Genomic DNA, 13,677 nt, shown 5'->3' with positions numbered 1-13,677 from the left:
ACCCTGGGTGCTGGTCCCCTCGGTTCTTGAATGATGATGCCGAACGCAGCAGTTCCAGACACAGCAGCACCAGAAACAGCGGTACCAGTAATACCGTGACCGAAAATAAAGTGATCGCCAGAACAGAAACAGGCCAACGGCCATCATTAAAACACAATCCATTGCAATCTGCAAGATCCAGTAGAAGTCCACCCCTCATGACTGCTGAAATCAAAACTGGAGCATGGCATCAAACATCCGTGAGACCCAGCAGCGCAAGCTGCGCTTCTCAGAGGCGGAGCTACACATGCTGGCAGAGACCATAGTCCAGCATGCCGGGGAGTTGTTTTCCACAGATCAGCGCTGCAGAACCCATCAGAGGAAAAAGGAGATCTCGGAGGAGGTGGCACAAAAGGTGTCAGCAGTTGGGAGGACCCAACTCACAGTGAAAGACTGCCACAAGCAGCGGGACGACCTCTGCCTGAGGTTTCGGAACCTCCTGTCTGCGCACCTCAGACAATGCATGGGCACTGGTGATGGACCATCCTTTCTAATCCACCTCATGCCCTGGGAGGAGAAGTGCAGCAGCGTGCTGCACATGGAGGCCCTTTAAGGAGTGGGCACTGCGGAGGCCGGAGCCAGGACACCCATCGAGGCTGGTGAGTACATGAGCCTGAATATAAATAACAACCCCTCTGCCCACCCTGCCCTCACCATGGTACCACTACTGCACTGAAATGGCAATTGCAGAGTCCCATTCCCCAAATCACACCCTGCAGCCACACTAACACAAACCTGAATCAACACCCAGGGCGCTGCTGCAGCCATACACCAAGGCCCCATCACAATGACCCATGTCTGAAATCCCTAAGGAACACTGCACAGGCACCCTGTACTGCCAAGTGAACAAGTATGTCCCCCAACACAGACACAAGGCACCCTGCCACCGCTTACTGCATGTGTGCCTGCCGTGCCATCACAACAAGACAATGCCGGCCCTCTCCTGCACCTACACATGCCCACCCTTCCATCCAATAGCAAAGGCATGGGCCTTTCACGTCCCTGTCAGACTGACCACAGACCACCAATACACATACTGCGCCTGCAACTGGGTCAGCCATCAACATTTGCCTTGCACCTTCCAAACTCCCCCTCAATACTCCCCCTTCACATCCCAACACCCCACACCCTGAAAGACCCCATGCCACCGTCCCCAGCAAATGACAGGTCATCACGCCAGTAGTCACAGTACATCTGTGTGGCATGTGCCAACATCCCACTACCTGCAGATGAGGCCGCACAACACAAGCAAGAGTGCACCATGCCATGTGCCACAGTATGTCCCCTCAACAGCCCACCTCACGACCAACACATTGCATGTATCAGAGTCTGTTAAAACCACACTGGTTTCCAACATCATGCCTTTCTTCAACCCTCAGGGACATCATCTGACAGTGATGGAGTCCAACCAGGCACTTCAAGGGGCACCAGACGTGGAAGGTGGTCGACTCCATGCACCACCACCACCCAGGACATGTCCGCGCACACTGTGACTGTCACTACTGCCTTTCCAACCCAGGCAGCCATCACAAGAGCTGCCCCTCCAACCCAGGCAGCCCCTGCAGTGGCCACAACAGTTGCCCCGCCAACCCAGGCAGCTACAGCCATGGCGAAAATGCCTACAAGGGCGAGGGCAGGAGGACGGTCACTAACCCCACCCCAGCAGCCTCCGCTATATGTGCCTGAGTACAGCAATGAGGAACCTGCTGATAATGCAGGTAATACCACAGGGTACACCACGAACAATGCCACATATGAGAGGCCGGTATTCAGCCCCTCGAACCTGACAAACACCCCACGCCCGCCCTTTCCCAGTGTCAGGGACATGGAGGGCCTTCTGCACCGCATCGAGGAAAGGCAGAAAGGATTGTTGCCCCTGGTGCAGCAGCGCCTGGAGGAGTGGCACCTTATGCGGAGGGAGGCAGCCCTGCACTGCGGTACAGCTCATGCGGGAACGCTTGCAGGCCACTGACACCGCACTGAACCTGCCCTTGGACGTGCAACATCCGCAATTGTACTCATGGCCAGGAAGGTCCACGAGGGCAATAGCATTATGTCGGGCATGGCAGAGTCACTGGCAATGTCTGTGCAGGTGGCCCTGGATTGACGGGCCAGTGAGCATTCCCACACGCCATCCACAAACTCCACACCCGCTAGTTCTCACCAGAGCAGCCCAAGACAGGGGTCAATGCGGCTGTCTGCTACAGGGCACAAGGGCGGGCCAGGTGGCAAGCAGCCATGAAACTAGGCCCTGGTCAAACATGTGCCATGGGTGTGTCTTGGACTGAGACATTATTGACAGTGTGACACAAGTTGGGGAGGGATAGTTGTGGAGGGGGAGTTGGGAGGGATAGTTGGGGAGGGGGAGTGGGGACAGATAGTTGGGGAAGGGGTGTTGATCCACCTGTACATTTTTCCATTTGTGTAAATACACTGGGTGTTGCATTGCAAATCATGTCTGGACATTCATTATTTACGTGAGAGAGTGCTTTATTTGCTGTACGGTCTTAATTGTGGTGTGTGGCCTAGGCCATGTGCATGTGCTCTATGCTCAAAGTAGTGGGTGATTAGTTGATAGTGCCTCAACCCCATCAATGGCATCCCTGCAATGGGGCAATGGGATTTCAGCATCAGTGTCACTGTCGTCGTCCCCCTTCGCTGGAGACATGCCTATATCTGGGAGAAGGAGAATGCTGTGCCTGATGCACATGTTATGCAATATGGCACAGGCCAGGACAATCTTGCCCACCTTCACGGGACTGTACATGAGGGCACCACCAGATCTAATCAGGCAGCAGGACCTTGCCTTCAGCAGTCCAAATGATTGTTCAGTGGTGCACTTTGTGTGTGTGCACAGTTGTAGGCATGCTCGTGCTGATTTTGTGGTTGCCTGGTGGGGGATATAAGCCATTGCATCAAGGGGTATTGGGGATCACCTGTATGGGAGGGACACAAGGGGGACAAAGTCATTGGGCCTCATTACGAGGTAGGAGGTAGCCATTGTGCTATTAGCACCATGGCTACCCACTTACCGCATTCCGGGTCCGGGTTCCCGAAATAGGGACTTACCGGGTCATTCCAACCTTGGAGGACCCGGTAAGTCCCCATTCCGGGAACCATTCCCCATTCTCATACGAGCCCCCATAGGGCTCAATGGAAATGGGGATGGAGCTAATAACGGTACCGCAATTTGCAGTACCGTTATTAGTTCTAAGTCCCTTAACGGGTCCCATCCATAACGCCTGGAAAAACCAGGCGTTAAGGAAGGGACCCGCTAAGGGACCTAGGAAAAGGGTGGTAAGGGATTACCGGCACTTGTGTCCTTACCGGTGCTGGTAATCCCTTACCACCTACCTCATAATGAGGCCCATTGTGGTGGAGGTGTCAATGCAGCCATGTCTGGATGTTGGTCAGTGTCACATGGGATTGACTCAAGACGTAGGGAATGGCACAGTTGTCTCTGGTTTCTTGTGTATCGTAAGGCAGGAGGCAGTGGTTTGCGCCCACATTCCCCATCCCATATGACTCCCACATTGCCCATTACCCCTATGGCGAAACAGCTATCTACTTTTTTAATGTCTGCCATGTATGTTTTAGCATTTGCATGCTGTACAATGGTCACCTCTTCCATTCGTCATTCTGTGTTACACCATTGTTCAGATTTTTGTCACATGCATATGGGTATGTGTGCTTGTGACAGGCAGGTGACCTGGCATCATGCTGTGGGTTATGGTGCTGATGGGGAGGTAGGTTACCTTTGTCTGACATGGCTGTAACATAGTCAGTGGGTGATGTGCACAGTGTGTACATGCTGGGGTAGGCGGCATTGTTGTGATGCATTCTGGCACCTGCTGTGCATGTGTTGTGCCTGTCCTTCTGTGGACTAATTGCAATGGAGTGTGCTCCATTTGCCCATGCACCACATGCCAGACATGCGCTCCTGCTCATGCATGCAACATGTGGACATGCTGTTGCATAACGCACATGCACTGGTCAGAGTGGTCAACCCCCCCATTCAACAGTGCACATTCTATGGGTCGGTACTTTCACTCACCCAATAACCAGGTCCGCTCTCTGCTGTATCGTGCCATGTACCCTGGGAGTGTGGAGTTATGCAGCACTATGGAATCATGCATAGATCCAGGGAACCATACACAGCAGTGGCTAATGAGGAGGTTACATCACCCACAACCTGAACATTCAAGGAGTGGTACAGTTTCTGGTTGCGGTAGATGGCCTCATTGGCATGTCTGACCACCAGCTCTACGTGAGTACAGTCCAACGCACCTATCACGTTGGGCATGCCTGCAAGGGCATGGAACCCCACTTTAGGCGCATTGACCTGGGCATGTGTTCAGGGGAGGGCTATGTGAGCGACACGTGCCGCAGGATGGCATCCAAGATCCGGACGAGCATCATAGAAAAACAGAGTTGGGATAACCCGTGCAGCTCTCCCATGGTGTTTTGGAAGGTGCCAGTGGCCATGAAATGCAGCACTGATACCAAGTTGAGCAAGGCGGGTATGGCGGTCCTGATGTCGATTGAGCTCTGGATGTCATCCTGGATTAGGCCCACTATGGAGGTTATGGCCTCCCTGTACAGCCGATGCACACCAGTGCCGGTGTTCCCTACGTGGTATTCACACTGGGACGGCCTTTTCATGTCAGTGTTTCCATGTTGGCGGTACTCGGAATGAAGCCGTAATACCGCTGTGCCAGTGTTTCCGGCACGGCCCCCGGTAGCAGCCGCTGCTGGTGTTCACGGTGCAGGCAGCAACGGTAACACTGTGAGTCGGATTTGGGGTGCAGAATTTCCAGCATCATGACTCGTAGTGTGCAAGTCCGGAAAAGGGTGCTTGTATGGTGCGACTGGCACCAGTATTTCCAGACCGCCACACTCGGAATGAGGCTCATTGTCCACTCAGCTTGTATGCAAGATTTCTCCCGAGCGCATATATATGGATTAAGGATTCTCTTATACCTTGTCTTCTGTAATTGCTGTTTGGTCCGGTGCCCATTTTACTGCAGGACAGTACGCCTCGATGGCGATACGTGTGCTTTTTATCCTTTATACGTTCTTTTAGAATATACTTTTAATACTATTTGTAAAGAGCAAATTGGTATAGAAAGGTTTTGTCTAGAAAACACACTGCACTGTCCTATGGGGACCGGTTGTTTATGAAGACATTTTAATAATTAAAACAAACTGCACTGTTCTGTGGGGGGGACCACCCCAAGGCTTAAAAAATTGAAACATGTTTTTAAAAATGTGCATTCTAACTCTTTCACGACACCACGCATGTAAATCATATTAAATGCATTTAGTTGTAAAACATCATCCCTGCACTGTAACAGATCTGGAGCTGGTTTTCCAGGAATGGGTGTTTATTAGGAGTGGTGGGCTGATCCAGTAGCAACAACCAAAGGGAAACAAGCCACCTTAGAAAATCTCCATGTTCGAACATGGAAAAGCTGCTAACTTTGTTGCAATGTCGCTCCATGTCATATGATGTCAGCTTCGTATTACACATTGCATGCTAGGACATGAGGGCCCATTTTATCAATAGGGGGAAAATAACATTACAAGTCCCAGATAGGAATGCTCAAAACCAGAACTGGCTGAAGTCATCACACATGCTATCAAGCCACCCCTCTTTGGGAAGAGAACATTTATGAAGGTATGCATCTCCTCCCAAGGTTGGCAGTATTTGAATACCAGGGTTACTTAAGCTACTAAAAATATCTGGGTTTCCCCATAAAACACGATAAATCCACAATGGACCCAGTTAGGCGAACCAGGCCAAGAGTGTGTACCCAGAGGACAGTCAATGGAAACACAACAATGAACCTCTAGAAATAGTAAAAATCACACAATAAAAGTAAGCGGTACAGAGGCCAGCTGCGGTACAGGGTGGAGTTGCTGTGGGGATAAGCACCACTAATCGAGCCAGATAGGTGATAACTGACTCTACTTGAACTCTGGTGGAATTGAAGAGGCACAGGCTGGTTGCAGTCTTGCACGGGTTACCTGCAGACAGTAGTTTGTCACATTCTAAAGGGAAGGTAGGGCCTGTTGAAATCCTGCCTTTTACAGCTTGCATATTTGTTTATTTTAGGGGAAGAGGATCCAGGGTGGACCCCAGATGCTCCAGCTCAGCTTGGATGGGCGGAGGCTGTATGTGACCACCTCGCTGTACAGCGCCTGGGACAAACAGTACTATCCGGACATGATCCAGTAAGAGCCCGACTCTATTGTGATTTAATATTAAAATAGAAAAAAGTAAGACCTCAAACGAGTACCAATAAGAGTAACCTACTTATAGTTGTAGGAACCGTTCCAGTCTCTTGACTGCACATTGCAAAGTTACTGTGTGCTACTAAGGAGCTCATCTGAACTGTTCAAGTCGTTTAGATGCTCAGTGTTAGCGATTCCTCTGGAATTTCGCATTGTAGGTTTGCATCTCATCAAAATGGTGAAACTGGTCCTCCAGCAGCAAATTGTGAGGTTGGAAGCTGTTTCCACATTCAGTATGGTAGACTTGCAAACAACTTGGGCATAGTCTTTTATTCATTATATTTATATGTTGGTAATTTGTTAAGTGCCAACTTCATCAAGTAGCTTCTTGGAGAATTCGGAGTAGGATGTGGTGAGATCAATGAAGAACAATCAAAACCAATGTGCAAGCTGTTATTCTTGAGCCCCAGTTACCCACCCCACTGCAATTGTACCATAGGTGCCCACCTATAGAATGTCTTTACTGTAGTTTCTCGAGTCTGTGGAGACTTATGAACAGTGTGGGTCCTCTTTTAGAAATATGCAACCATTTGTAATCGGAAACGCCCAATGTAATCTCTTCCTCCAAAGCAAATGTCAGATTCTTCCATTTGCCGCTATGTCATGTTAATCAATAGATATCCTGCGCCCATCATCACCATAGTGGTGGTCTGAAAAGGTGGCATATTGTAACATCACCATGGTTGTTGCTAGACCTTATTCTCTGGGAAGGAAAAAGGGGATTGGCGTTTGAAAATTTGACCAGTGTTTAATCCAGGCAAGATTGAATCCAACTCTTCTGGGGGAAAAGAGTTAGATGGCTGAATATAGTTGAATATGAGGGTACTCGTCCGATGGGTAATCCCTGTTTCAACTATACATGTCTATGGGGGAAGCCTTTGCTCTTTCGATGTACCTTCTATTTTGCAAATTTGTATTTGCCTAATAAAGCCGATCCTGTTGTTCTTAAAATGGGGTTGGTGCATAGATTGACTTGTTTATCAGATGTTTATTGATATTCTTTTTTGACAACGTATGAGATGGGCAGCCTACATGTAATGCTGTATTAACCCTTTTTGGTAGCTTTGGTAGATCTTGCAACCCTGGTGTGCTTTGTAAAGTAAGAAAAGGGGTGGAGTAGAATTTAAAATTTGATGGAACACTCTAAACATCTTTTTGTTTTTAGCAGTTGCTGACATACGCAGAGACTACATTCAATTTATTCAAAACAACATGTAAAGAAAGTTAGGGATTGCATGTTGTGTGTCTAGAAGAAATGTAATAACAATAGGTTTCCTATTATGAAATTAGATGTGACCATTTTTTTTACAATTTCTGAAACATACTTTTCTTTGCAGTTGTGCCGTTTAGTATGAAAGTCTTGCAAAAATCTTGAACAAAGATGAAAAGTATTTGGTTGTCAGCTAATTGGAACATTTTCCAAAGGGTTCCTGGTAACGAGTACATTTATGGGCACAGATTTGAATTTGAGCTTATTCAAGGTATATCCATACAAACTATTAGGATCCTCGTACATTGTGCCAAGTGAGTGTGGTAATGGAAATTCACAATCAATGTTGTCGAGCAATTGGCAGACGTCTTGACGTCTTGTATGTATTATTTATAGTTTCAACTTCTCATTCAGCATGGTGTTATCCCAGATATTGCTGTAGAATAGTTACAGAGATAGGAACAAAAGATAGTGTTGGTGGACATATTAGAAGAAATCAGCAGTGATCAGTCCATTCTCTTTCAAAAAACTGAATGGTGTAAGATCTGAGAAGACAAAAACTCCTAGCATCATTCTAAGTGTCAGGGTTTAAGAGTTGCATTGACAATTGGAATCTCAAATACTCCAAGGATGACAGGGGTTTGTTGTTAGCCATTAGGTTTGATGGTCGTAGCACCCAGTTTGTTAAGGACATACTGCACATTGCCAAAATGTCAATGAGATGGTACATCCAAACCACTTTCAAACATTCTAAAAGCTCTCATTGGTGCAAAGGGGCTTGCCTGGGACCTGTCTAATGGGTTCATTTTTATCTTTAGAGCTAATTTTACACAACACTGGTTCGGGCGGAATGTGATCAGAAATTGTGTGCATAATATGTTGAATATGGGAGTGGATATGATTGGGCGTTTCCCCCAAGGGATTTTTCTTGGTCCGCTCATCATCACCCCGTAGTCCTCCTAACTTGGCAAACTGGCCTCATCTTTCGTTTTCCTGGCTCACCTTTTTGATGATGACAACCAGATCGTTTTATTTCGCTCCTACACGTCTAAATTATCCTCGCCTATATCCAACTGTCTCTCTTCCATATGGCACTGTATGGAACATCAGTTCCTCATGCTAAATTCCTCTAACTGAATTAAACTGCTTCCCTGCGTTATCTGCCTCTCTCCTCCTCCAATGCCCCATAACACTTGGCACGTCAATCTCTTTCAATTTCTCACATCAAGTACTACTGTTGCTTCGATTAAAATATTGAATGCAAGGAAAATCCATCTCTGCATCCCATATCCCCCCACAAAACCTTGATTCCACCCTTGTTCTCAGTCACCACTACATTTGCTGACACCTCCTCCTCTTTAGCCTACCAGCTACACTTTAGCTCACATCAACAAAGTTCAGTTTTTTGCTACTCATACCCTCTACAATATTTCTATACATCTGTCCACGTATTGCCCCTTCCATCCGTAATCTGGCTAACTCTGTTTCCTGCTACTCTACTTCAGGGACTACAGGCCCTCAAGCACTGTTATCTGTGTGTTCCCATCCACTGTGCAATTCCTCCCATTTCTACTACTCCTCGTTCCTGGTGCCCTTCCACTGGAACCTTCTACCACCAGACAATAAAACCAGCTTTCTCCCTGGAATGGAGACCCTGATCTACTGTGATGCTCCTTAACTCCGCTTCTCCATCCTCTACCCATGATCCCCTCTATGTCCAGTGGTATATCAATCTTAAATTAAGCAATACAGTCACCTGTTCTGTAGGGTCTGAATTTAATGTACCAATGTATCTCAACCCTCACCTGATCCAACTCGCCCTACCGGCAAACTCTACCACTGTACATTTCCCATTTATGGGACTAATCCATTTTTTGTATGGTTGCTACTGTAGTGTTTCATGCAGAAGCATTGTTTTCAGTTTCTAATAAATACAAATATGGTAGTAAGGTGAATAGAAAGAACCTACATTGGCAATTGGATTTAATCACTAAGGATACCATAGCGATTTCTGTAACACATCTAGCAATGTTTTATGTTCATGATTGCTGTCCCTCACTCTGGCGTGATCGTTGAGCACATGGTAAGTGCGGTGCCTCTGGCCCCATTTGGAGCCTCTCTTCACCCCTTCACTCCCCGGCACCAGTGGCCATGTGGTAGGCCAGCCCTCCCTCTTACCTGCTCCTGTGTGTGTTTTGTGTTCTTCCTTTTATTTATGTTTCTCATTTTCCTCCTGTTTCCTGTGTCCTTCCAATCCCCCCTCCCTGTCCCCCCTCCACCCGCCTCCCATCCCTCCCTGCACCTTCCACTGGCCCGTAGAGCCCTCTTAGGAGCCCTTCCGGTGCAGCCCTCTGCCCGGCAGCCCCTGCGGCTAAGGGCCCAGAGGCAAAGGGTGGCTCCAACTGAGGCGGATCCAGATAGTGTCTGCAGGTGTCAGCAGGGGAAGCCAGGAGCCAGTCGTCAACCAGCAGCAACAAAGAAGGTAGGGGTGGCCAGGGTGGGGAGTAAAGCAATCACTCTATTCTGGAAGCCCTGCCACATGACAAAGCTACCTAAATTGTGATGGTACTGTGATTATTAGCTTGTGCCTTCTAGATAGGATTGTAAATGTTAGCAAGTGCCACTCTTACAACTATGAATGTTAGCAAGTACCACATTTAGACCCAGACAGAACTGTGAATGATGGCAAGTACCACATTTAGTTAGAATTGTGAACAGTAGCCTGCGCCGACCCAGACAGAATTGTGAATGATAGCAAGTACCACACTTGGATAGCATTTTGAATGTTAGCTACTGCCACACTTGGATAGAATTGTGAATGTTGGCAAGAGCCACACGTGGATGGAATTGTCAACATAGGCCTGCGCTGGACCCAGACAGAATTGTGAATGATAGCAAGTACCACATTTAGTTAGAATTGTGAACATTAGCTTGCGTCGCACCTAGATAGGATTGTAAATGTTAGCAAGTGCCACTCTTACAACTATGAATGTTAGCAAGTACCACATTTAGATAGCATTGTGAATATTGGCATGCGTTATATATAGACAGGATTGTGAATATTAGCCAGTGCCGGATCTAGATAGAAATGCAGAGATATTCACACACCACATCTAGAAAGAACATAGACATTTAGCACATATCACTTCTAGATAGCGAGGCCAATAACCAACCCACTAACAATTTCACCCCTCTGCATACACCTCTTAAACTCTAACCAAACACAACCCTAAAGCACAACAAACTGCACAAACCTCACTACACTGCAACAACAAAACAAACCACACAACAGCACACAACGGCTACCGACCGGAAAGCACCCCCAAGGTCAGCGAACAGTGTTAACCGAACTGAAGCTGCCAACAGCACATCACTGCTCTCTTGAACTTAACCCGCTTGTTCCCACTAACTCTCCCCCCACCCCCTTTCCTTTTCAGATCCGCCGGAGTGCCAGGGGACCACTCCGGTGGTGATAGTGCGCAGTACAAATATAATTTAACATTAACATGATGTTTATGCCCCACAGGTTTACCTATAGACAAGCCTTTTCAGGATAACGTGGAAAACTAAGACCTCCATCTCTTCTGAATCAACAATCACACTGAGCATTTCTGATGACCTCTGGGAATTGGATCTAGGCGGGCCCTTGACATTTACTAGGCACTGTCTTTATGATGTGTATGCATGTTAGTGATGATATTAAAAGAAGCCATTAAACATGTCTGTGAACAGTATCACAGCAGATCTGGAATCCAGCAGCTATTGGTGAGACCGCACAGCTTCTTGTGTACAAAGCTAGTACGGGCTTCCCTATCAACTAGTTGACATTTTATCCACTCCCATATGTCTGAGCTTTGGCACTTTGATAGCTCTGGGCAAAAGGCATACTTCAGTGATCTACTGGCTGCCTGAATAAGGGTCAAATCACACAATGTTTGAGTGAGCTAAACACTGATTTGCATACTTTAAGGTCCGAAGGAGGAAGCCTTAGAAACAAGTGGTACATTTTAAAATTAAGATAAAACAATCCTGCTGGTGAGAATAATATAGAAACAAGGTAGATCGATTTAGTCAGTTTCCCAGGCCCTGGGTCGGTTACTCATACATGCCAGAAAGGGAACCTTAGCGTCCCGCTGCTTGGATATTGGTAGCGGTGGTCAAGCAGTAGAGGTCAAGTTCTCCAGAAGAAGAGGTGGACAAGAACCCGAGAAACGATCAGTGTTAATTAGCGGAAAGTCTAAACGGGGATATAGTTGGGATTCTGTAAGATAAGTAGAATAAGTAGAGATGTTCTAAGACAGTTGTGGTAAGTGGAGTCAGGAGATGGACAACTCATTCTAGTTTTGGCTTTAAACTTTTATTTATTCAGAATATCTCCCTACTCTGGCTCCATCACTTTGTTCCCTGTACTAAAAGAAAGAGAAAAGGTCGGAAATGGTGATGTCACGAGTAATGTGGTGGGTCACATCGGGGGTGAAGACGTCATTGAACGTGGCGCTGCTTGCATAAAATGACATAGAAGCAGGCGCAGTGCGAGAAGTCCCAGGGTGGAACTCAATGAGGGGTGGGTGCTTTGGGGGCTGTGTGACGTAGTTGCATAGAGCGGGCACAGGGTGGGGATGAGAGATGTTGTATGGGGCTTAGGGTATGGGGGTTTTCTTTGAGCAATATGTGAACAGTAGAGAAGCCATTTTTGTTGTAGGCCCATGTTCAAGAAGCATTTCTCGCAGACCTCTCATAACAAAAGAGATGCATGCCCTTGTGTGACAAGCAGAATGTATTTCTTGAACATTCAGCAGAAACATTATGCTGAAATGTTGTACGGCTGAAGGCTCCCAGGAGAACGCAGCTACAGCTAAGCTATTCTAAAAGATACTTTCGAGGCCAACGAGATAGGCACCTGGGTGCATGAGGAGAATTGGCAGAGAAATAGAAATTAAATGAAGTTAATTAAACTCCAGCCACAGTGTGGTCAGACTACACTTGGCAGCAAGGCGTGAGAAGGGAGCTGGGGGGCCAGAACATTGGGGTTGAGGCTATGGGGCATGGGACGGGGAGTCAATCAACAGAGAGAGGTTTCGGTGTCCTGAAGGTGCAACAGTGTTCTCGCTGATGTCCGCGGGCCACATTATTGGCCAGACTCTGTGTGAATGTCTCGCCCCTTGGCATCTCAAGCTGTTTTGTATATTGGACTTTGCCAACCAATGCCGAGCAAATGTTTTTTGACGGTTCAGCACACTCACATAATTGAGGGACAGTGTGGGAAAGGTTGTGATGTCAGGGTGTTATTGTGTGTCAAAAAAGTTGTAGCAACCAATTGGGATCATTGAACATATATTTTGATAGGGGGGACTGACGTAGTCCCACCAATCGGTGCCTGTGACCTGCCCTAAAAACGTAACCAAAATGTTGTATGGTCATTTCACAAATGTAGTATTAAAGGTTTGGCCACAGTGGGCGGTGTTGACAGCTCACTTAGTACAGTCCAAGGCGCTGTCTGAACCATGCTTCCCTGCTGTTTGGCTCCAATAACTTAGAGTTACATATTGCTTGGTGTATGTACTTTTTTGGATGACTTATTCTTCCTTTGCATTACTTTTGACAGAGGTTCCCTGGTGCAGGCCTCTCAGCTTCTTTTAGCGTTGTGTTTATCTTAACCCCACATGGGGTGTCCAGACTTTTGCCTCTTCTCGGGCTGGCTAGCGGTTCTGCCTCGCTTAGGCCTCCCTGCGGCCTGGTGGTAGGGAGTAGCACTCCATAAGCTCCCTCGCTGCCCCACGCTCCATGCCTGATGCTTGGGACGTCTCCCTGACTCCAGCTCAAAGGGGAACTGCCTTTTCTCTCTGTCTTGGCTCTGCAGGCTTGTAAGTCTCCTTCGTGCTTGGTCTCTCATTCCTCTTTGTGTCAGTAAAATGCTCCTTTTATGTCTGTCTCTGGAATGAGAGGAAGCCAACCATTGGTTCTGTGAGGACGACCGCAACGGGTCAGAAGCCAAGCACAACATTTTTTCAATGTCTTGAGGTATTCTCAAATTGCCAATGAAGACATTGGCTGTCCATGGAAGGGGAGGGTGGCACATATCCCTACTAAGAGTTGGCCTGTCCTTCAGTGGGTACCATGTCCCCTAGGGATGT

At 47.5% G+C, this 13,677-nt stretch overlaps 1 protein-coding gene across 1 annotated transcript in view; it reads left to right on the top strand.

The window, feature by feature from the left end:
- The window catches only part of LOC138580049 (methanethiol oxidase-like), a 293,543-nt gene that overhangs the window by 237,977 nt on the left and 41,889 nt on the right, over positions 1 to 13,677 (top strand). The window contains exon 11 of the mRNA XM_069650285.1: positions 6,155 to 6,273. Coding sequence (XP_069506386.1) covers positions 6,155 to 6,273 — 119 coding nt within the window. The remainder of the gene's footprint in view (positions 1 to 6,154; positions 6,274 to 13,677) is intronic.

This window comes from Ambystoma mexicanum, chromosome 1p (genome assembly GCF_040938575.1).
Source record: "Ambystoma mexicanum isolate Mex_15411 chromosome 1p, UKY_AmexF1_1, whole genome shotgun sequence".
NCBI classification, from domain to species: Eukaryota; Metazoa; Chordata; class Amphibia; order Caudata; family Ambystomatidae; genus Ambystoma; species Ambystoma mexicanum.
This window is presented reverse-complemented; position numbering and strand designations above follow the sequence as displayed.